The sequence below is a fragment of the Alexandromys fortis genome, unplaced genomic scaffold, assembly GCF_014885135.2.
Source record: "Alexandromys fortis isolate MF-2015 unplaced genomic scaffold, M_Fortis_MF-2015_v1.1 scaffold_21, whole genome shotgun sequence".
Lineage (NCBI taxonomy): Eukaryota > Metazoa > Chordata > Mammalia > Rodentia > Cricetidae > Alexandromys > Alexandromys fortis.
In genome coordinates this window covers 8,434,149-8,458,442 of record NW_026067905.1, presented here as the reverse complement: position 1 = coordinate 8,458,442, position 24,294 = coordinate 8,434,149, and the positions used below count along the sequence as shown (strand labels likewise).

General features: G+C 44.3%; 1 protein-coding gene across 1 annotated transcript in view; it reads right to left on the bottom strand.

The window, feature by feature from the left end:
• The window catches only part of LOC126497222 (glutamate receptor ionotropic, NMDA 2B), a 280,734-nt gene that overhangs the window by 72,698 nt on the left and 183,742 nt on the right, over positions 1-24,294 (bottom strand). Inside the window, exon 3 of the mRNA XM_050135119.1 lies at positions 2,421-2,535. Coding sequence (XP_049991076.1) covers positions 2,421-2,535 — 115 coding nt within the window. The remainder of the gene's footprint in view (positions 1-2,420; positions 2,536-24,294) is intronic.

The following is a 24,294-nucleotide window of genomic DNA, read 5'->3' as shown; positions in this document are numbered from 1 at the left end:
ATTCACTCCAGGAAAAGAGAATGTGGCGTCTTGTGAATGAAGTAGGACACACCAGGGTACATTCTCAGAACAGATGGAGCCCGATGCAGATGATAAGGAAAAGATAACAAACCTTGGAGAGTGGACCAGAGCCTTGAACACACAAGAACAGATAAAATGCATACCTGGCCCATAAACCCTAACAGTAGCAAGTATTTGGGCCAGGAAAGAATGTATGGTTGTATTTAGAATGCTCATTCCAGCAGCCACATGGAAGACTGATTTGGGCAAAGGCTGGTTTCAGGACAGAGAGGCCCAGTAAAGTAGGCCTCCATTTAGGAGGCAGAACAAAGGCAGAGTTGATGCTACAAATGATCCAACCCCCAGAGGGAAGACTTAGTTGTAGAAGGACATGAGGGTCCCAGGCCTCAGACCTGGGGGCCTGGACGAGAGAACTCTGGGGCCTCCAAGTAGTGACTTTTAAGGGCACTTGTGAGATGGTAAGTGCTTGAAACAGCTATCATGGCCCCAGGGCATAGAGCTCCCCAGCTGCACAGCTCCTGATCCGTTCATGATGTCCCTGTCATTAATAACTCCTCTTCTAGAGACAGGCAGAAGTACCTGTTAAACAGGAGGGATGAGAACACTTGAGAAATTATGGACTCTCGACAGAAGCAGTGCTGGGTGGACAGCTGAGCCCGGGGTCCAACTCTTTCTGATCAAATGGGAACTCAGGAGGGGAGAATAACTTCAACCAAGATCACCAGGTGTGATTTCAATCTCTTTACTCAGATGATGTCATATCTGATGATGTCATAATAACATGACGGACAGAGGCCTCTCTCTCTCAATATTAAAAGCTGGGTTTTGACTTCCACTGGCTGAGTCACAAATGTCCAGTTTACAAACCGACTGATAACTTAGCTGTCAGGGGCTCTGGGACATCATGGTGGGTTGTGGGGAGTTTATGTCTGACTGCTTGGTCTGAGAGACAGACGGGTGCTACAATATAAACACTGAATCTCCCCAAAAGTACACATACTAAAGGCTTGGCTGTTGGCCTATGGCATGACTGGAAATGGTGGGACCTTTAGGATATGAGGTCTAGGGGTAGAAAGTTGGGTCATCTGTAATGTGCCTTTGAAAGAATACTGGGGTCTCAATATTTTCCTTTCATTTCCCAGATACCCTGAGGTGAATAGGCCTTCCTTCAACATGATCCCTACTATGAGTTCCATCTTACCAGAGACCCCAGTAGACAGGTTCGGGTGAGCATGGAGAAAAAGTCCATAAACTGAAACCAGCTCTTTCTCTCTAAAAGTTGGTGTGTCTCCTTAATCTGTGACAGTGACAGCACGCTGCTGGGTGTACTTGCTTTCTCCTCTGCTGGCAACCATGTTGACATCATGAAACCTATTCTCAGCCAACTTGTCCATAGCAACTATGGACATAGTCTGAAATCAGTTACCCCATGTGCTTGACATAGAATAAGATGATTATGAACAGAGTTCTCTCATGCTCAAAAACATTCTGGGAAATGTCATATTACATAAAGTTAAAGATGCCTCTTTGTTCCAAGACACATCTGAACTTTCCCATTGCTAATACGTTCTGAGATTCCTTTGGGCTGAACAGCAGTAAATAGCATTTCCCAGTCTTATTTATTTTATTTTCAGAACCATTTGTTGGAGTGTTTCAAGGGACAAATACCAGCAGGACACACCTGCGAAAGCCCCAGTGATTACTGTTAGATATTAACCTAGAATCTAGATTATTGAGTGCTCACTGTGTGCCAGGCTCTGCTCCAAGTATTTTATAGATATCAATATATTGAATTCCCATTTTATAAGTAAAGAGACTGAAAGACTGCAGAGTTAAGATTTTTTTCCCCAGTGTCTCAAATAGGCAAGCGGGTGAGCAGTGATGTCAATGGGAATTAATATCTAAAGGTCAAATTTCAAAGTCTGCGTTCAGTTGGTAGCAGGGCAGATTCTGAGTATAGCCTGGGTACCACTCATCAGTCACAGGAAACACTGTCAGCCCTTCTGCTTCCGTACTGGTTTATGGGTTTCCTCAGGGACCAGAAGACACAAGCTCTAACTGGCACTATCTAGTTGGTGTCTTCAGCAAATTAATTTGTTGGCTTGTGTAGATATCATCTCCCAATACAACCGACATGAGTTATAAAGCAAAGCAACCACCGACAGCCATCAAAACAGAAAGAAAACCGCCCCGAGATTAGCCAGAGTAGCAGGAGGATGGGGATACATGCTTGAGGCCTGGCTTCTCCTGTACTCTCAAAGCTCCAGTCTCTTGCTCCTGATGCCCAGAGAAGCAAACCAAGAGGCTGCTTTCCTTGGAGGTATTATATTGCTTGCTCTTAGGTCGGGATCTCACACCTGACTCTGCTCAGCCCAAGGATTGTCAAAGAAGTGTCCTACCCTCTCCCACTTCCTCTCCTTGTTCAGAAGGATTATGACCAGCTTCGGGTGCATCTGATAGCCATCTTCACTGAAGGACAGGTTTCTCCCCTCGAAAGTGACATTGATCAGATACCTGTAAGGATAAAATTAAAGGAAGGTTAAAAGTATGAAAAAAAAAACCATTTGAAAGCAGAAGGCAGCTAGGTTGAGAGAAAGGTATAGGGAGACGGCCGTTAGTTAACTGGCACTCTTCAAATTCCTCCTGATTATGCAATACCCATCTAAGTTTTACAATAGGAACCATGTGAAAAAATATTACCAAGAGTTGAAATAAGGACAGCTCATCTGAGTTCAGTCGAAGGCTCTGACTTTGACCAAATAATTAAAAAAAAAAACAGATTTTTATTTCATTTAAATTATGCACATGCATATTTGTTTATGTGCGTGTGGAGGAGTATATGCACATGTGTGCAGGGGTCTGCAGACACAAGAAGGCAGCACTGGGTCCCCTGGGGCTGTAATCACAGGTGGCTTGTGAGCTACGGAGACTAGGTTCTAGGAACCAAACCCGGGTCCTCTACAAGAACAGCACACGCTCTTACCTGAGTCGTCTCTCCAGCCCTCATTTACACTTTTGAGCCTGACCCCCCCCCCCACACACACACATCTGCAAAAAGTCTGGCACTATAAAGATCACCCAATGAAGTCTGCAAGCCTAAACGAGACAACTAGGTTAAGCACTTCCCAGAGGGTCTGGTGCATAGTAAGTGCTCATTAAGTGTTAACAATTATTATTCAAAAAAGGAGGTGGAATAAAGGGTGGAGGAGATGGAGACAGGAAAAGAAAATGGCTATGTACCAAGACAACTTTCTGCCAAAAAAAGGTAGCATGTAGGCGCTTGGGGTCTGTCTCCACCCCCAAACATGCATGCTCTTTCAATTCTTACTAAGGTCTTGCTCAGCCCTTGTTTGTGAGACTGCCTGAGTGTGGTGGGCCAGAGGCATCTGGAACCCAGGACTTCTGTTGGCTGCACACTGGGCAGAAAATACTGAGTGTGGGGAAAGGAGCGGGGAGGGGGAAGTGGTTCTTTTATACAGTGCTCTGGGGACAGAAGCATACATTCGTGTACATTCTGGAAGCAATTTCAGACCAGTGAAATGGTTTTCCTGCAGGACATTCATCTCCAGCCCACCCTGTCCTTTGCAAGCTGCTGGGTCTAAGAAGCGGCTCCTTTACTGGGAATCCCCACAGGCCTGCTCATTGCAAGTGCATTAGTACAACTGGATGGATTGTAACTAATGTCCCTTTACCATCAAGGCCCACGGAATCAATAGGGACGAGTTCCGTGCTCGCGTGACACGCCACTCCTGCACTGTGGGCCTGAGAGCCAGTGAGACGAACCTCTGGTAAGAAGCCAAGGAGGCACTTTACAAAGCCATGGAGAGGCCGCTCAGGGAACCCTCTTCTAACTCTTCTTCCACACATCTGGGGACGTTGCTTGCTGCAGGTTATGTTAGGTTAGGCAAGGCTGCAGGGAGGTATGTAGATCCTTGCAGCAACTGGAAAGATGTCTACGCAGCACGAACCAACCCCCTCAAGGGCACCTCTCATTTTAGGAAGGGCATGCATTGCTATGCCTGCCATGCCCCGTCGTCTGCAGCTGGAGCGCTCCAGCTGCGAGCATAGAAGATTCCAAAAGAGTAGAAATTCCTAGAATTTTGAACAGAGACTTTTCAAGTCAGCTAGCTTGTCGCTTCTTGCAATTGATGCTTTCTCTCTACAGCGTCATTGACTTGGTCCTCTGGGCGTCTATTTAATGTCCCTATTGATGGAACTTGCTGTGGTGTCCTCCACCCTCGAGGCAGCCATCTCACAAGTCTGTCTTATTTAAAACTGATTTCCAATCCCTTTGCAACTCTTCAAAACTCGTTTCCTCTTGAGATATTTTTATGGTCTTAGTCTAGTCCTTCTTTTCCCTGAGCATTCTTCAAATATTTGAAGATATATGTCAAACATCCCTTATAAAGATATGTATTATAAAGTTTAATCTGGGAAGAAACCCTAAGATCATTTGCTTCTATAATTTAATTTTATGTATTGAGAAGGAGAAACACTAACTTATTTGCTTGATATTATATTACTAATTTTGATCAGAAGTAATACTTAAGCAACATCCTAGGCCCCCACAGGCTTTCTACCATATTGCCCTTGGTCTCATAGCAACATGGCATTCAACAGATCCTGTTCCTTTATGTGTCCAGCATATGCCCCAAGCTCCTCCTCTCTTTGGGCACCCTCCATCAGTAGAGTGCAGCATCCCTGGCCCACTTAGCTCCCACATGGCATCTTCTTCATCCCTGGCTCTGTTCCTGACCTCTTAGTCCAGTCAGTGTGGCTTCCCTGAATTTGTCATTACTTTGAAGATGCTATCCAGGTTTCCTATAGTTGAGAATAACTCCAAACCCAACCCAAATCCCTATTCTATGGAATATACTTACAAAACCGGCACTGTAACAAACTCCAAGAAAAGCATCCACCATCATGAGCTTGCAAAACACGTCATTCCTATAATAGTCCTGAACTACTTGGAATTGCTTCTGGAGGTCTTCAGAAAAGATTATGCAACAACAACAACAACAACAAAACCAGTTTAATCCGATTTCTCTTTTTAAAGAAGGAAGGAAAGATAGGAGGAAGTAACAGAGAGATGAAAGGGGGGAGAGAACGGGACGATACGGAAAGGAAGGAGGAGGAAAGGGAGAGGGGGAAATGAACTACCAGCCTAAGTGCCCACCTCATCACCAGGCGGGGCTATATATTATTTTGCCTTTGTCTAAAACACTATTAAAATATTTAAAAGAAGTGTCCGTTTTAGAAGGCGATTATAGAAGCTTCAGAAATGATTGACGTCCTAAGTAACATGAATTGGGTTGTTACAGAGTCCCATAATGACTTTTCTGAAGCAGATAGCATCGAGCTGGAAGCATAAATGGAGAAAGTCGAAATTTCAGTAACTAGAACCCACGCAAAGGCACCGTAACTGGTCTGTAGCTAAACATCTCTCTTACTTTGGCCCCAGGTTGATTTCATGTGGAAATCATTACCTTGCTGACATGTTCTCCCCTTCCTGTCTGCTGGGCTCCTTTCATTCATCTACGCTCTTCTTGAATGCTTTACACTTAGCAAGACTATAAAATAAAGTTTTATGACACTCTACAAAACCTTTCACAACGTGCGTGTTAATCATTGTGGCTTTTGGCAGCATATAGATTAATCATTCACAGGATGTGTGTTTTCTTCCTGAGGAACTGCCTGTGCCATGGCACCATTTACCTGCTGGGGCACTTGACGACTTACACCAGCCCTGAGCAAGGGCGGCCCTGGAACAGCAGAGCACATTCGTCCACTCACTGGTGATAAAAGAGTGAAAGGATTCTGGCTGCCATCACTCCGCTGCTTGCGGTCCCAGCACCCAAACTTCACTTATCCCTCTTTGGAACCAGTGTGTGACCTCCAGATGTCAGGGAAAATAGTCCTTGGGATGCGCCAATGAAATAAAGAATGGCACACAAAAGGTGATTTTAAATTTGAGCCTGTATAACAGGGAACGTTCAGAAAAATGGTGTTAGCAAGATATGGACATCTAAAGGCAAGACAGCTGCCAAATTCTAAGCTTCTGTGATGAAAATGCTACAGTAAAACTAGCAAGACCTTCCCATACACGGGCTGCACGGAAAGAATGAACGCTAATTTCCACACAAGGCAGTAACACTAGGTCCTAAGATCACATGGATAATTAAACTTCCCATAAGAACTAAAAACATCCAATTACTTTTAGATCTGGCTATACTTTATTCATTTAAAATACTATGACCCTGAAACCTCCACATAGAAGTCCCAGGTAAAAAAAATTAAACTACAATAAAGAGTCTGAGCCCCCCATAATCACTCTTTTCCCTACACACGCTATTCTCACGCACACAGACAATCCCCCTGGATTAAGGGAAAGCCCAAGGCAGAAATGTTGCCCATAACACGCTCTCATCTCTCTGAAGTCCAATCAAGGTTGGATTATTAAATTTTGGTTGATTTTTCTCAGATGTGGTTTGACATCCAAGACACCCACTGGCCTATCTCCTAAAGTTGTTGTATCACACAGAATCTGAGCTTGTCAGGGGTCAAAGAAAAGTGAAAAGTTATTCATTGAAAACTCTTATTCTAGAGGGAAACAGGCGCCAAGATGCTAAATGACCTCCCCAAGGGACATTCACATTCAGGCTCAGAGATCAGATCATCTATTCTTAAAAGTTGAGTTTCTTTTCATGACACTCTGAAGAGACATCAGTTTTCAAAGCCCCCGTTGTGCATTTTAGCATCTCCATGCTCCAGATTACCTAAATCCCTATCAGAGACTAAATCAAGTAAAACAGATCTCCCCTCCTGCGTACCTCCTGGTTGAACAGGAGACTTGGAATCTTGATGGGCTCCCAGCCAACACATTTGGTTTACACGGCCTAAGTCACACTCCAGCAGGTTTTTAATAGGGTCAGACAGAGGCTAACAAACCTGTGCCCTTTTGACTTTGGCCACACAGACCTCTTCCACAGTATCACGTAGACTAGACGCCTGAAGTGATGACTCAGCAGTGTGCCCTGTGTGGGAGGCACCTGAAGGAGTCCTGCCAGCATTTGTCAGCAAACCTAGAGCCCTGGCATGGTGGCACCTTTCCGTCATCAGATTGTTACCAAGCATTATTAGCTTTATAGAAAGCAATACTCACTAATGTGGTGGCAACGTGAAACAGCACCGTCAGCCTGGCTCGTCCAACCCAGAAGAGTCTGTATCTTGTCTCCCAGAGGAGTTCTGTGGCTTTACAGGTGACAGGGTTAGAAACAGCATCCAGAGGTGCTCAACCCCAGTCCACCATGTCCCTTCTGCCCAACACCATGTTTCTAAAGAGGGCAGATTTTCAGAACGCAGGTCCCAATCTCTAGCTATTAAAAGTAAGTAAAGAGAACAATGAATGCTTCTGCGGAATGAATTCTTGACCACCTGCTTACAAGTGTCTCTGAAACTGTTGTACTCTGTGACTTGGTACCAGCAATACATCTCTAGCCTCTAATATCTCTAGTCTGTCATCTACTAAATAGATGACAAACTTCCAGGTAAGATGGCAGACCCGGAGCAGCCTCTACCTGATCCATTTGAGAAAAATCGGCATGAGAAAGACTTTGTTTCAAAGAGAAACAGAAGGAAAAGCTTTGGAAATTCACAGAGGCAGTGATGGAATGACTGAAAAAGTAGAGAAAGAGGCAGACAATGCACCAAGAAGTAACACAGGGCTCCAGGTTTGGGGCTCCTTGCCTGCAGAACAGAACCAGAAACTTTCCCCAAAGGGTAAGCTATGCTGTCCTGGTGCAGGGACCCACAGACCTGCCCTTGAGACAGACCCACAGTGCCCACAAGGCTCCAATTCTGTCGTGAGCTTTCATAAGATGGTGATTAGAGAAGAAATCCATCACAAGACTTAAACCATGGAGTAAAGGGTACCGTCTTGAGAGTGGACCCATTGTGAAAACTAGGGTACTCCGAGAGTTCAAATAGAGGCTGGAGCCCACGGATGACAGTTCTGAGAGGAAACTATGGAGTGGGAAGAGAATAATTAGGAATGGGGATACATAAGAATAAAATATAATGATAGTTATGTTCAAAACATCAAAATGAAACCAATTACTTTGTATGCAAACTTAAAAATTTAGCAAACATAGATTGGTAAAAGGCCATCCTAGAACCTGGGATGACGTGACATGTTCATTATTGGACATTTTATTTTTTATTTTGAATTAATATTTATGAAACGAGCTTAAGGTATACAATATTATGTTACAGGACACATATATAATTAGCAGGTGATACAGAACAGCAATTAAGGTATCTACCACTTTGCACTTCTTCTGATAAGCACTGTGTCTGTTCAGATACTGCAAAAAGATTGGCAAGGCCACAAATCTTTCAGAGGAGTAGAAAGCACTGCTAGAAGTGACCAATTCTTCTACACATTTTTCCTGAAAATAGTGGAAACAATTTCTCACAAGATCATAAATATGAGTTTTAAAACTTTTTAAAACCAGCTCATTAGAATCAGTAATGAAGGAAGGTGGCCAAGATATTTGCAAATTAGATTTTTATATTTATTAATATTAGGCTTTGGTTAAACTAGAAAGAAATGTCTTACTTTTTCCTAAATTAGGAATTCAGTTATCAAAATGAATCCTGAATAATCAAATCACTCTGGTGCATTTGATAGTCTGGTATGTCGTGACCAGAGGATACTTGTATTTGGGAATTTTAGATGGATTCCCTGGGACTCAACTCAGAAGAGTGTTTCCATTAGTAATACAGTCTATGTTCAATGAAAGGTTCCAGACAACACCTCCAAATGCTAGTGGAAAAAAGGGAGAATAAAAGACCTACTCACAGAAAAAAATGAATATATCAGATCTCACACACACAAGAACAGACCATGTGGTGAGGAGATTACCAGTAAGGCTCCATTAGATTCGTCCGTCCCTAAGTTGGATGATAATATTTCCAAGGTACTTAAATGTCAATATATATATTTTTTGGTTTAGTTGGTTGGTTATTTTGAAAGAACACTTGAAGAAACTTTGAAAATTCTCTCACAGCTATAATGCCATATATAGCAATATGAAGTCATGTACTGGACAAAATAATTAGAAAATTAGTTTTGTAAGCTTTTTCTCTTAGGAAAAAATGATAGCTAGTGGAGAACATTGGAAGAAACTAATTTAAAGGTCAAACCACAATATCCATTTATAATTACTTGAGGCGGATTAAAAATAGTTTGTCTTCTAATGAATTAAACATTTTATCATTTGGAAATGGTATTTAATATCATAAATTTATTTTGAAAAAGATTGTTCACAAACAACGATAAGTTCAAGTTGGGCTGGTCCATATATAAGCCATTTAGATTCTATTTGTGATGCTAAATGAATGAGGAAGATTGTACAATATCCTGCAAGGCAGCTCCTAGGAGCCTGCCATGCTTCCTCTTCTCTACTAGAGGCAAGAAATGCGCTTCATCCCTCTGGGAGTTCGGGATGAAGTGCGTTCATTTGAGGGGCAAATGGTGACATCAATCACCATTTACTACAAAAGAAAAAAAAATCCCTTCCGACACGAAAGTCCAACAATGAAGAATTTTGAGAGCTGTTACTTGGATTCTGTTTCACAACTAAATGTCATGACTTAGTTTTATCTGAAATGAAAGAAAATAGGGGAGGATTGTGAAGACGCGCCCAGTAATCTCTGCCCAGACAGAAGAGGGTAGAAACCATTTTCTTTCCTCCAGAAAGCTGTTATTTGTGGACAGCCGTCAAATCAGTAAGATTTATGTAGAGGTGCTACATACACACAGTGGAATTCTATTCACCTAAAAAGAACAAGGAAGCCACGGGGGATCTGCCTCCGCCCCTACCCGCGATGGCTGCTGCAATCTACACCATTCTCCAAGGGGGTCAAGGTGGCAGTCCATGCCAGGCAACAATTCTCTCCTGGACTTACTTAGAGCTCTACCGGAGATCAACACAGAGGCTTGTACCAGCAAGAAGAATCATAAGCAAATGGAAAGGGTTGATCAATGTCCCCAAGGGCTTATGGGGTGAGATGCATAAAAGGAAAACAAGAAACAAAACCAATCAAATAAAGAGGGAAAGATTTTATATATACACATGCGCGCGGGCACACACACACACACACACACACACACGGATGCACAACACACAGTACAGCAAGCCGTGTTAGGACATTATGAGGTGGAGGTAGGATCACTTCTTCAGTTACCCGCCATGATATTTTGAGTGCGATTCTTACATTGAATGTTAGTACTCTGGCCAGACTGGCTTGGCAGTGAGCGCTAGAGTTCAGCCCTTCCGTCTCCCCGCTGCTGGTATCACAGGGCACACACCTCCACACCTGACTCTAAAGTCTTATGTTATGTGTGTGCTTGTGGGCCTGAGCATATGTGTGTTCTTCATGCATGTGGGCACCTACAGAGGGAAGCATAGAGCATAGGATCCCCGGGAACTGGGACGACAGGAAGTTGAAGGTGCTGATGTGGGTGCTGGGAACAGGTCCTCTGCAAGAGCAGCAGGTGCTCTTCACCTCTGAGCATCTCTCCGGCCCTGCCACTGTTACCTCTTTTTTTTTTTTTTTTTTTTTTGACAGGTTCAGTTGTGCCTTTATTCACTTAGCGCATTGAAGTGTACAGGTGTCCTATAAATGAAGGCCGCCCCTCTGAGCAGCATTTTTAAAGCAGTATTACAGGAATCCTTATTGATCGCACCGATTAACACTACTACTTGGAGACTGGAGAATGTTAGTGTTTGGAGGGCATTGGATCAGAGTCTAACCGCTGACTACACAGCTCTAGGGAACTGCTGCTGTGCTTTGGCCGGTTAACTTCAGAGTCTCCCAATTCCCCGATTTTTGCTTTGTTTGTGATACTACAATCAAAATATCTCTCATTCCTGTGGTATCCAAGTTAAGGCTTGAGAACATTAGCTTCTCACTACCATGGCTACTAATCCCTTGGGGGGGGGGGGAGTGTTCCTGCAGTGGGAAATCACTTAAACAGACTAATTTAATATGAAGTTTCCTTTCCAAAGAACACAACAGATGAGCTCACATTTCCGTAATTCTAATCCAGGGTAAATGAGCCCTATTCTGACCTCCCAGAGCTCTGCTTTGGACACTATGTAAATTCTCCTTAAAATCTCTCTAAAGAAGCCACACTCCCCCTTGTGCATGCAGGTATGACACTTCCTAGGGGAACCCATGAAGCCATCTCTTGGCACTAACTAAAGAGACAAGCAACACAGCAAACCTGCTTCCATTCGGGTCTGTGTGCAGAACAAGAATGAGAAAAGAGGTTATTCCTCTTAGTGGGCTTAGGTGACTCCTCATCACCATGGCTATGGCGAGACCTGTTAGGGTCCAGCTAAGGTAATCAGAATGATGGGACTCCTCAGGGCCAGGCCCCAAGTATGCCCAGATAATAGCAAGGTCCCAGAATTGTTTTTGCATTCTAGCTCCTTTTCCCATGTTATCCATGAGTTCAAAATATTGAATAAAACTCATTTTCTCTACCACCTTATGGTGCACACTATGCTGAAACTGTCCAGAACACACTATCCATGCCAAGCATTAGGACTAAGCTAAAGCAAAACGTTATAGGTCAAAAGTAAGCTGGACTCTCAGCTCATTGCTGTTTTCCCCTTTATGTCCACTGTCCTGGCTAATGCTGTGTCAGTTTGACACAAGCTAGGGTCATCTGAGAAGAAGTAAGCAGAGAAAACGCTTCCATCAGATTGCCTATCGGCGAGTCTGAAGGACGTTTTCTGGATTGATGATTGATGTGGGAGGGCCTAGCCAATTGAGGACAGTGCCACCCCTGGGATGGGGTCCTGCAGTCTATAAGAAAGCAGGTTGAGCAAGTCACTGGGAGTCAGCCAGTAAACAGTGTTCCTCTGTCGTCTCTATTTCAGTTCCTGCCTCCGGGTCCTGCCTTGAGTTCCTGCCCCGATTTCTGTCCAGGATAGATGGTAGGCTGTAAGCTGAAATAAACCCTTTCTTCCAGGATGGCTTCTGCTCATCATGTTTAACAGAGCATTGTATAGTAACCAGGATGCCTGGTAATAATTCTAAAGTAAAGGCTTGTCTTTCTGATACCCAGTTCTGCTCATGAGTTGGAAACAATACATAGAAACTATACCAAAACTAACCAAGCAGCAACTGACAGATTTCTCTGGAACATTTCTCCAGGACCTAAAGTACCCTAAGCATGAGACCCCAGCAAAAGAATGGTGGGGCATTTGTCCTCTTATTGACCTTGATTTGTTCTTCCCTATTCAAGAGCCTCTCTCTCCTCTCTCCCACCCAGAGGATCAATAAAACCAGCACATTGGAAGCTGCATATATGCAGCCCCCATTCTCTGGGTAGTTACCACAAGCTGAACTGTTATTTAACCATTATTTAGCTCTACTAAAGCAGGGCAAACGAAGTGAATGGATTTATAACAAATTAGTGACAGCTTCCCTTACAAGGGATGGGAACAGATATTATGAATTGTCACTCATGGGAAATGAGGCTGTAATTTAGTCTCCTAGCAATGGTTGGCAGATTTCTTCAAGTGGAACTTCCCAGAAGCCATTCTGCTGTAGAGGGAGGGGAAGAGAACCAACGGAGGAAGGGTTATTGCAAGGGTCTGAGAAGCCTTACAGCAGAGAGAGGGCTAAAGGGGTTTCTGGGAAGATTATACCTTTTAAGAGAAATAGGTAAACCATAATCACATCGTGCTACAGGTGCAAGAAACATGGTTGCAGAGGATGTTGGCTTGGTCAAGAACACATCTATAACTTAGAAAACCCAACCGTGGAAGGTGTTGCTCCATGGCAAGGTACTTTTTTTTTTTTTTTGAGACAGGGTTTCTCTGTGGTTTTGGAGCCTGTCCTGGAACTAGCTCTTGTAGACCAGGCTGGTCTCGAACTCACAGAGATCCGCCTGCCTCTGCCTCCCGAGTGCTGGGATTAAAGGCATGCACCACCACCTCCCGGCAAGGTACTTGTTGAGAATGCACTAGAGGCTATGGGTTTGATGGCTAGAAAACTACAGGTGTGTGGGAGACTGTGGAGGGGACTTACCTGCAAATCATATCTGCCACCTGGAGGGAACCCTTCCACATGAAGAAAAACACAATGACTTGTTGAGTGTAAGATTTCAGAAAAGGCATGGGTGGTGAGAGAGACCAAGCGGGACACAAGATGCTAGTGGAAAGACTGAAAGGTTGTTCTAAAGAAACAGACGTGGGGTACTACATAAGATGGGGCGGGGGAGAGTGGGCAGCTGGGAAGGTCGGCAGGAGATATCAACATGGAGTTTGTTTGAGTTGCTTCTGGAGAATGACTTTCTGGATGGCATTAGAGAGGGGAGACTTTCCTACACTGGGACTGCAGGGAAGAGTGTGGGAATTTTACACAAGATTGTCCTGAGTGGACAGAATGAATCTGAGAGCAGTGAGAGCCACTGTGTGCAGAATCAAGGAGGACGCGTCACAGTGTAAACCTTGACACCAAGACATTGGTCAAAATTGTCGCCCTGTCAGCCTGAGTCTGTGAAATAGCTCAGCAAGTGAAGGCACCTGCTGTCAAATCTGGTGATCCAGGTTCCATCTCAGGGACCCACATGGTGGAAGGAGAGGGCCTAGCCCTGTAACTAGCCCAACATAGCTCAAACTGCTATGGCATGTGAGCCCCTTTATTACACACACACACACACACACACAGAGAGAGAGAGAGAGAGAGAGAGAGAGAGAGAGAGAGAGAGAGAGAGAGAGAGAGACTAAAAGAAATAAAATATAACACAAAAATTTGACATCATCCGCCCACCCCTCGCCTTATTTGTCTAGAGTTGCTGAGTCTCTGCAAACACTGCTCTAAATCCTGGCACATCGAGGCAGTGCTTCCAGAGTGGGTACGATGGGGAAGCCAGGGGACTTCAAACTGACCTGTTTATTTATTTGCTTACCGAGTTAAAGGCACCCACCAATAACTATTCCAACAGTCTAACATAGGCTGGCCTTTGATTTAGAGCTGCAGACAAAACGAGGGCAAAAATGTATGTGAACGGAAGCACCCCCCCCAAGAGGACAGCACCATGAACCCCAACTGCATCTTCCCAGGGTAGATGAGCGAAACGTGTAATCAACTCTGCCTGCTGTACTGTGTGGGGGTAGAACTCTGCTGTTCCTTTTTCGTCAGGGGATCTCAGTTCTTTCTCTCCCTCTGTAGGTTGATGTTTCCATGGAAACATGCTCTTTAATGCTTCTGAAATTACTGTGCATTTATACCATTAACTCTTTGTTTACTAGGGCAGTTTGCAGAGAGACATTCTAACCCCTCGCGAAGGTAATGGTATTAACATCTCTACTTACTGAAAACTTTTCACAAAAGGTAATTGATACCTGTTGCCTGTCCTTGTCATCAAACATTATTTCTCAACCGTTTTAGTTTTTGCTCTTGCCTCTACTATTCTGCCAAAATATTTGGTGAAGTCATCAGCAACCAAAACATGGTCTACAAAAGTAAAGTTAGTAGCCTTTGCTCTCTCATTGTGCTCCTCAGGTAGCTTTCGGCGCTTGATGCTGTTGGGAATTTGCTCATGGACCTTTGCTTTGCATATTTGTTGCTTCAAGTGTCATCTTGGCTTTCTTTTTATACCTCAGGCTAGACTTCTCTCCTTTTATGTTCATTTTTGAGCTGACACTCCCTCTCTGCCACACTTGAGACAAAGCCAATCGCTAATCAGCTCCCCATTATGGCTTTGGAATCTGTCTTCCAGTTCTCATCTGTCTCCTGAACTTTAGTTCGGTATTTCTGCTGGGATGCTTGCCACAGTGATACCAATCAAGCTTATCAGGACCAGAACCAACACGGGTTCCTCTGTCATTTGGTAATGGCTGCAATGTAAGACTCCAATCCTTAAAGAGTTCAAATTCTTGGTATAATTTGATATCTCTTTCTGTTTCAATTCCTTTCTTACCACGTGAATGAAAAGGACAAACTGACTGTTCTTGGGAGCTATATTCCTAGAACCAATAAACTCAGTTAAAAATGCAACAATATCTCAGCATTGTGTACACAATTTGTGGATTGACGTTTTCTTTCTTTTCAGTGTACAGTTGCAGAATTCTGTCTCTCCGAGGTAAATTAATCTCCGAGCTTTCTAACACAGAAGTAAAATTGCTTGGAAGCCATATTTCAGCTCTGGCTGTGCCATAAAAAAAGTCCAACAATGAATGCTATCATTTATTGAACACATGCCAAGCTCTGTTCTGGGTGTTTTATGTTATTTTAAATTATCACAGCAATGCTATAAAATAATAGCATATATTATGTGTGATTATGTAATAGCTATGCTATAATGAAACCCGAGGCTGTTGGCAGCAGGATTGAATCCATCCACTTCCCAGTAGTCCCAAAGCTCGCGCTCCTTCCACATAGCCTCACACTGAGCATGGGACTGTCAACAGAAGCAATGGTCAGGAGAGAAGAATACAAAGAATCCAGAAACTTCTACCACAGTAGAGCTAAAAACCTAAGCCCAGACTTAAATGTCTTTACAGCCTAGGATTTTGGCATTTCCGTTACCCCTAGCAGTTGTCCTCCAGCTGGCACCACAGCGAAGAACTGTAGGGAAGAAAACCTTAGCTCCAAGGATGAGTGAAGTCACAGTGCTGTTGAGGAGACAGAGAATAGTAAAAGAACTTAATTCTCTGGAGGCTGTCAGTCTGTCACCCGTCACATGCACAAACCCCTCAGACGTGAAGAAAAGGAATTAATTTGCCTTAGAAGAAGTCAGAGGACAAAGCAGTAAGCTTGACTGGACTTAGGGGAGAATCAATTCTTAGCTCAGGCTCTGGGAGGAGGTCCGTTAGAAAGTCTGCGTTCCTGGAGCCCTTGTTAGAGACAGCCAACAATAGTGAGGGTAGTTATCTGGCTTCATTAAGATTGGAAAAAGTTTATCTTGGTTTGGCACAGAATGTCCAAGTTCTCAAAGGACTTAAAAATATGATATTAATGTCTTTCTGGGAGCTATAATAAAAATCTCATTTATTCTCAATAGGGGACGCAGACCCATACTTTGGGTCTGTACCGTCAGGTGCACGAATGGCTCTGAGCTTCTGCATTTGGATCCTGCTGAAGACGGCTTCTGCAGAGTGTTGCTTCCTGTCTGATGCTATCCTACAGCTGCTTTGCTTTTCTCCTGCAGCTGCATTGTATCTCCTCAACTCCTCTGCTGTCTGCTCCTGCTGGCCCCTCCCTCTCTAGCCCCTAGGACCTATGGAAATTCTGTAGTTCTAGCCTGGGAAGGCAGAGACAGAGGACCCCCACCCCCACCCCCGGAGCAAGCTGCCTAGTGAGAGCAGCCATGCTGGTGAGCGCTGGGCTTGATTGAGAGATCTCTTTCCCTTATTTCTTGGGTACTCAATACAGGCTCACAACCCTGCCAGCTGTTCTTAGATACCAGCTCTTCAATGTGACTGAATTCCGGTCCTACAGCTCCCATCTTTACTTTTCCCCATTTCCATGTATGCACACATGTGCGTGTGCATGTATGAATGTGCATTGTGTGCATGTGCACATGTGTGCTCATGGATGTGGAAGCCTAATGTTAATATTGGGACTCTATCTATATCTTCCAGTTTATTCACTGAGGCAGGGTCTCTAGGTCACACCTAGAATGTACCACTAGATCTAATTTTGCTAGCTGACTTGCTCTGGGGATCCCCCAGCTCTGCCTTCTCAGATTGGAATTACAGACTGGCCACCACACTTACCTGGCATTTATGTGGGTCATGAGGATCTGAATTCCAGTCCCCAAGCTTATGCATGGGGTGCTTTAACCGTGAGCCATCTCATCAGCCCTACACATCCAGTCTTGAGCTCATCTAATCCTCCAGGTTTATCCCTTTCATCCTCAGACCCAAGTCGTGCTCACTTGCCTTTCCCCCATGACAAACTTCCGGTGCTTGAAGTGAGGCCAACATACCACTTCCTCACACGAGTTGACTGCCTAATTTTCCTTGACTGCCTAATTTTCCTTCCTCAAGTTCTTGAATTCTTATTAAGCACTTGAAAGGGGGTCTGGCACATAGTAGGCATACGATAATGTCTCGCATATGTCTCTTCTTTTCTGTCTTCTTCCTATCGAGCCTTACCATCTCATACGCAGGTTTCTCAAACAGCGTGAATGTTGGACGTCTGTCTTACATCATCACCCTATGTGCCCCGATCCTTACAGTAGACTTCTTAGTGCTGCAGCAGCTATTGCTTCTAAACCTCCTGCAGGTCCTACTAGCCGGGGTCAAAGCTGGTCTTTTCTTGGGGCCTCCACGTCTTGACTGCAGCTGCACATTTGTGATTCTCTTTTGTGCTCTGAACCTTTGCTGACGCCTAGGGCTTCTTTGCCACCCCTGAGCATCACATTTGCCTGCATTTCTACAGCTCTCAGCTCTCTGCAGTGTGAACTGAGCCTGCTTACTGGCTCAGATGAGATCTGACCCACCCTGTCTCCCTTCTCGACCATGCATGCCCCTTCCTGTCATCCCTCCCTCTACCCTCTGGCCTCTCATTTCAGTATTTCATATACTGTTCCTATGACCCATTTTATTCCTGGTAGCTACTTAGCTTTTCATGTCTGTGTCTTGTACTCTATGACAGACAATGCACTGTTTAAACAATCAAATCTTGTCCTATTATCCCTCTTGCAGAATCTAAATTAGCTCCTTGCTGGTGCTAAGTGTTCAATAAACACCTATCGATTTGTTAGAACTTCTATATGACTCGCCTGGAAAGTATCCCTCATTACTTTGACTTCTATACACACACACACACACACACACACACACACACACACACACACGACAAAGAGAGAGGGAGGGAGGGTGAGAGGGAGGAAAAGAGAGAGGGAGGGAGGAAGGAAGGGAGAGAGAGAGAAGGAGATGGGGGAGAGAGGGAAAGGGAGAGAGAGAGAGAGAGAGAGGGGGGGGGAAGGGGAAATGACTGCATTATTGATCTTTAGAAAAGAGTGAAGTATCAAAATTTGTTTTCTAAATACAATGAGACAAAATATAGGCTGCTGACACTCTTGCACAAGTCCTTTTAAAATGTCTCCTTCTTCTGTTTTCTCATTAAATTGCCCCTAAAACCAGCTCTGCCTGTGAGAATCACGACACTCCCCTGAACCCCCATCCTTTCACGTGTTCCTGGGCCCTCAGAGAGAGCCAACATAGAAATGAACACAATTGACAGTCAGTGAGAAGTAACAGGGACCCCCGATTTCTTGTGAGATTTTTTTCTACAAGAAAGAAAACGAAATCATCAGGTTGTATTTTGTCTTTTCAACTAAAGTGACTGACTGATGAGTTTCTCTTAAGTTTAGAAAATTAAGGTATCTGGAGCACATGTAAAAGTTAGTATTAGGATGTTGTTTTTACTAATGTAAATCCTTTTATCACTTTAGGAAATAAAGAAATACAATTCATTTTGCTCATGACATACCACCAGTGAGATGGCTTTTTAAGGAAGAAAACAGGAAAAGGAGGTGTGTTTGTGTATTTATTTCTACTACCTTTCTAATTATTGAGGGAAAATAAAACGATTCTTAGTATACATAGACGAAAACATTCTATGCTTACCTTGTTAGGTACACATATTTACACAGTCTTTCCCTCCTCACTATCCACCAGTGACATAAACCACACAGGAGGTGGAAGCAAGTAGTTAATATTCATACTACGACCTTCTTCATATTTGGACCAAGCCCTGATAACCCAGCATGTCAGTATCTACAGAGACGCCTACGGGTCAATGCAAATAACGGACAAAAATAATCTATGGCTATTTCATGGACAGGCAATTAGGAGCTGAAGGCAGTTCAGAGCTCTGCTTTCCAGAGAGCCGCAGGAAATGAAAGAGTCCAGGTGGAAATCAGAAAGGTACGGTTACTAAGTCTCTCTCAGCCTCAGTAAAGACTTTATCCCTGGGAAAGTAGGCACGAGTTAATTTGATCAACACTTGCTGGGATCCCCTCAGACTCCCTGGCACCCAGCATAAACAAGGGAGATTTAATATTTGGAGCAACTTTCTTCCCTCTTCTCTAGTCACTACCAGGCTCTTCTGATTATATGGAGTTAAAAACGCGTTCAATAGGAGTATGAGGAAAATGTAGCAACATAGCTTGAAGAAGTGTGGTGTTTGATGTCTTCAATTAGAAAAAAGTTTGGGTTGAGTGTCTGGGAGGTAGAAACGCGAGCGAACAAGCACACACTGGAGAGAAATGAAGGGATGGAGAGAAGATGAAACAGCTTGCAGCATGCTGGGTAGCATCTCCATGGCAACCACATTGCACATACAGAGAACTGCCAAAATAAGTCAAGATCCAAGTAGGTAGGTGTTGTAGAAAGAGGAGCTAAGGGCCGGCCCATGAAAGGAACCACCTGGAGGAGATGAATTACCTTGATCATTTCATGCTTCTCGTTTGTTTTCCTGACCACACCCAAGGCTCCAGCTGGATAGAAAATTCCCCTAAAACATTGCTGTTGCCAAATCTAAATCTCACCCAGGAAGGTCTCAGGATGGCAGGCGTGAGGCTCAAGGAGCCCTAGCTGGAGCCAAAGAGAAAGCATATGAATGTGGTCCGCAGTCTCCCTGTGGCTATTCATGTGCTTTCGTGACCCTTTATTTCAATCCAGTATTCCGCACAGAAACACAGTTGTTTTCATTTTCCGGGTCCCATAAGGAGGGGAAACTACAGTGATGGGGATGTTACCGAATGTGTCAAGTTAGGTTCTGCCAAGACAGACAGCAAGTCCCTGTCCGGCATTAGTGATCTAGGCTGTCCCTTAGTAAAACCTATGCCTGTAGCGTACAGGGAAGGCTACTTGAAAACATACTTAGGTTGTTCCTGGAGATGGCGGATTGTCGGAGATATGGTTCCTGGGCCAGTTTAGATTACCCAGCTTACACGTAAATGGAAGCATGGGGCCTGTGGTAGTTCACAGTTTCTCCTTCATACTCAACTGAAAACAGTTAAGATCTCCAGAGCTTTGGGGACTCCTCCAAAACTACAATCCTGACACCATGGCACAACAAAGCATCCCTGGATGTACATGTTGGCATGCCATAGCCCCTTGTAGGCTTACTTCAAGAAATTGAGCTGGGTCCCTGATGCAAACCCAGTGAGCCTCATGAGCACGTGGATCGCTGGACCCTACCCCTGAGATGAGAACTCCATCATTATTCCCCAGACAGATCCCAAGAACTTTTCCTGGTATTTCTGTGGTGTAGACAGGTCTGTCAACCATCAGAAGGGGCACACATCACTCCTCTCCTGCCCTAGTGAATCTGCTGCCTGTGGTTCTTTTCCTGGATGAGGAGAGCCTTTCCTCCAGCCCAGCAATGGCAGAGTTGTCAAACCTGACAGAGAATTGTGCCCAGGAGGCTCATAATTCAGTGTTAGAAGAAAACCACAAATCTGAAAGCCGCTCCTGTCGTCTGTGACTCACGTCTAACAATGCATGGTCTCAGGGTCACTGGCTTGTAAGAGGGGAAGAGATGAACAGGGAACAGAAACATAAAGCAAAGAAGGAAGAGAGAGGAGTCAGTTCTCAATGTTCTGAACAAAAACTAAGGACTCACACACCTGCCTATCCGTGTACACTCACTCAGGGGCTCTCCTCAGGGTAGACCCTTGCCATGGAAGCCGCAAGCAACCACGAGAACCGTTGACACCATTCAATCTGTAACTTGGCTCTCTTGCCTCTCCTCAAAGTGAAATTCACTTGGTAAGGCATGTGACAGGGGTCAGGTGTGAACAGGAAAGTGAGAAGCCATGTGTTCCAAGCCTTTACTGCTCCGAGGAGCTTGCATACGATGCTGGGTGTGATTCCATGTCACAGATGAGGAAACAGGCTTGGCCATGGTGAGTAGCATTATCAAAGGAAAGATAGGTCAGAATTTAAATGTGACCTGTCTAATCCCTAAAGTATATTTCTGAACCCCACTGCACCAGCTCTTTCCCATAGTCTAGCATGCAATTTGAAATGTCTGCATCAAAGACAACATTACTGGCCACATGTCTGTATGTCTCTCCTCTCTTTCAATCTTTCTCCGGAACTGAAGGAGCTGATACAAGTCTTCCCATGTGTGGGAAGGATTATAGCTTTCTTTTGGTCTCTCCGAATCTTTCCTTTCTTTCTTCCTCACTCATAAGACTTGAAGCAATATGCACATGATATTTTAGAAATGTCTGGTTTGATATTTGGTTATATAAGCCTATATTAGAAGACATGGAATATATCTTAGTTGGTAGAGCATCTACCTACCATAAATAAAGTTTCCTCTGGGTTTGATACTTAGCAGCACAATACACACACACACACACACACACACACACACACACACACTCCTATCTCAGAGGAAGGGGCAGTACTACAAAAAGTTATGAAAACTGAGTTCTAAGTGCTAACAATGCTCTTTTGACTGTGATTTTCATGGCCAGGTTCTGATGCAGAGATATCCCTCTGAGGGCAGACAGGAGGGTGAAGAGTGTCCTTATTTCTCACTCACTCACTGGCTTGGTGACAGTGACAAGGACAAGAAACTTATTTTATTGAGATCAAGAAGGGATCCCTATGGCTTTTGCATTATCCAACTCCATTCAACAAAGAGAAGACAAGGAGGCAGGAAGCCTTTAGCAAGGACTCAAATGAACCCATATGAGGTGCTAGAGGGAAGAGTCAGGACAGAAAGTTGCATGACAACTGTCTCATCTTCTCTCACCTGTCCCCTGCCCTCTCTTCTGCCCCTTCTTCAGAGTGCCCTGATATTGCATTGTCTCTCAGGAATGCTGCACCAAATGCAAATGACCCACAGATAAAAAGGTTTGGAGACTGAAGCCCCACAAATACAATGGTCTAAATACTAAAACTTGATAAGTATAATAAACTTTAATTGTGCCACAGAAGCTGGCTTTGTTGAGTCATGCCTCTAACCCCAGCACTAATCCCGGCTGACACAGAGGATCACTATGAGTTGGAGGATAACAGAAATTCTGTATCAAAACAGCAACAACAACAACAACAAAACATATTCAAATATTTTAATAAGTGGAGGTATGATGTTGGCAAGAATGCCTGGGTGCTATTTTAGCTGGGTCCTAGAATATGAAGAGTTTCTGGCAAAGAAGACAGGCACGAACAGTCCAGGGTATACTGGGTACAAAGGCAAGATTCATGCAGAGTCAGGTAGAGGACCGGGAATCAAAGAAACCAGATGAAAAGAGGCCGTGGGTTATGGCTGCAAAGATAGTGAGCACTCTGCCATGGTCTTGAATATGCTGCTATGATCCTATATAAGTAAGAATCTAAGAAAAGTTTTTAAACGGGAATGATAAGTGATTCAATTAATTTTCTAATTAATTTTTTATTGTAAAGAAAATAATGCTTGGAATAAAGACAAGTGAAGGGGCTCACAGTCCAGATAAGAAAGATGATGTGAATCTGAGCGACAATAGTGGAGGTGGATTCAATTTTGGAGGGCAGTCTAAGCGTCCATTGTGAGCCAAACAGAAGGACTTAGAGTGTGAAGTGGACTGGATTTAAAACGCCTGCACCGCTCCGCACCCTGACAAGGGAGACAGAACACAGCCCTGCGCTCTGCAGGTCGTGCTCAGGGTGGAAGGCTTTTATGTTCCTTCCTATTTTAACTACTTCTGCCATAGGGCTTCATGATGCTGGTCAGCGGACTTGTCCTTCAAAAAATGGGAAGAGGAAGAAGGAATGCCAGAGGACCAAGAACTAAAGGGAGCCTGGCGTGCAGATAACGACCAAGAAGGAATCCAGCATAAGCACTGTGCCTATTGGAAGGGTCCTGCTGGTAAGAATGTGAGAAAGGCCCACGAGAAGCAGCTCCAACGAGCCGCGTTGTAAACCTTGATTTCCGGTTGCAGAACTCAGATATCTTTACACTTTGGCACTCTCTTTGAACTGCTTTTCCTGCTCTTGCTGAGACCACTCAGAATCACAGCGGTCACCTGTGCACCTGTGGAGAAGGTCATAAGATGATCTTGGGAAGTTTGGCCCTGGCTTCCCCTCATGTTTTGTTATACGGAAGTGCTGTGAGTATGATCGGAAAGTCGCCATAGGTGATTGTACTCTACCTTCACCACACTCGTATCCTCATTGAATACGTCATTCTAATGTGCGCTGGCCCTATGTTGAAAGGCAAGAAGGCTTGCACACCAATTTGATACTTCAGTGAACTCATATGGACTCCGGCTTCCTCTCATTACCGCATCGCATTACAGGAGCACAGCAAAGTCACGGCTCGCTGCGAGGTCCACACATTTTGCAGTCCATTTCTATCTTGTTTCCACGAAGTCAACTCTTCATTATCAGCACTGATGGGGACAGCTAGGGCATTCTAACCCAAACCATCAGATACTGCCCCCACCTGATTATATGCAAAGGGTTCCGATTTCCTCCTCACCAAGGAAGACCTTGCAGATCTCCTAGCGTGAAGCAAACGCTTCGGTTGCTCTTGGTCCTCTTCCTCACCACGTGGAAAGTCCTAACAAGCAGCGAAATGACCCAAACCCAGCAGGAGGTGAAAGAGTGAAAAGCAAAAGACCCAGAAACTTCACAAAGTGGATAATAAGTCCTTGAATGATGAGACGCTGGAAAACCAGGCCTAGGTTGATGAGCCTTGCTTCCCTATCTCAATGCAGTGGAGACGAAACAGTAAGCGAGGTTGCTCCAAGATGTGAATTCTGCCTTACCATGAATTACACAGCCCAGGAGACAGGCAAGGAATGGGAAAAGCCTCAATGTTCACTTTGGAAATCTGCAAGCATAACCTTAAAATCCATCCAATTCAGGAAGGAGCTTGTCTCTAAATGTGATGGAAAAAAAAAAACTAGCACCGTCTATTGAGTCTATCGGAGCGCTGAGACACTCACAGATGGTGCAGTTAGCATCTAGCTGAGCCATATTCTACCCCCCCCCGTTCCCCTCCTGTCTCCTAGTAACTTAGGGCGACACCTGATTCCATGTTCCCGTCTGTTTTTACCTTTGTTCTCCCTCCTGTTGGTGCTCTAGTTGCTAGAGGGGCAATCATCTCATATAACAGTGACATTCTGGACGTGAGAAATAGGGTGGAGAGGTGGGAAGGGAAGCCAACCTCTGAAATCTTTACCGATGGTTTTTCTAAGATGGTACTTAGTGACAGTGTGCCTAGCAATGCAACATT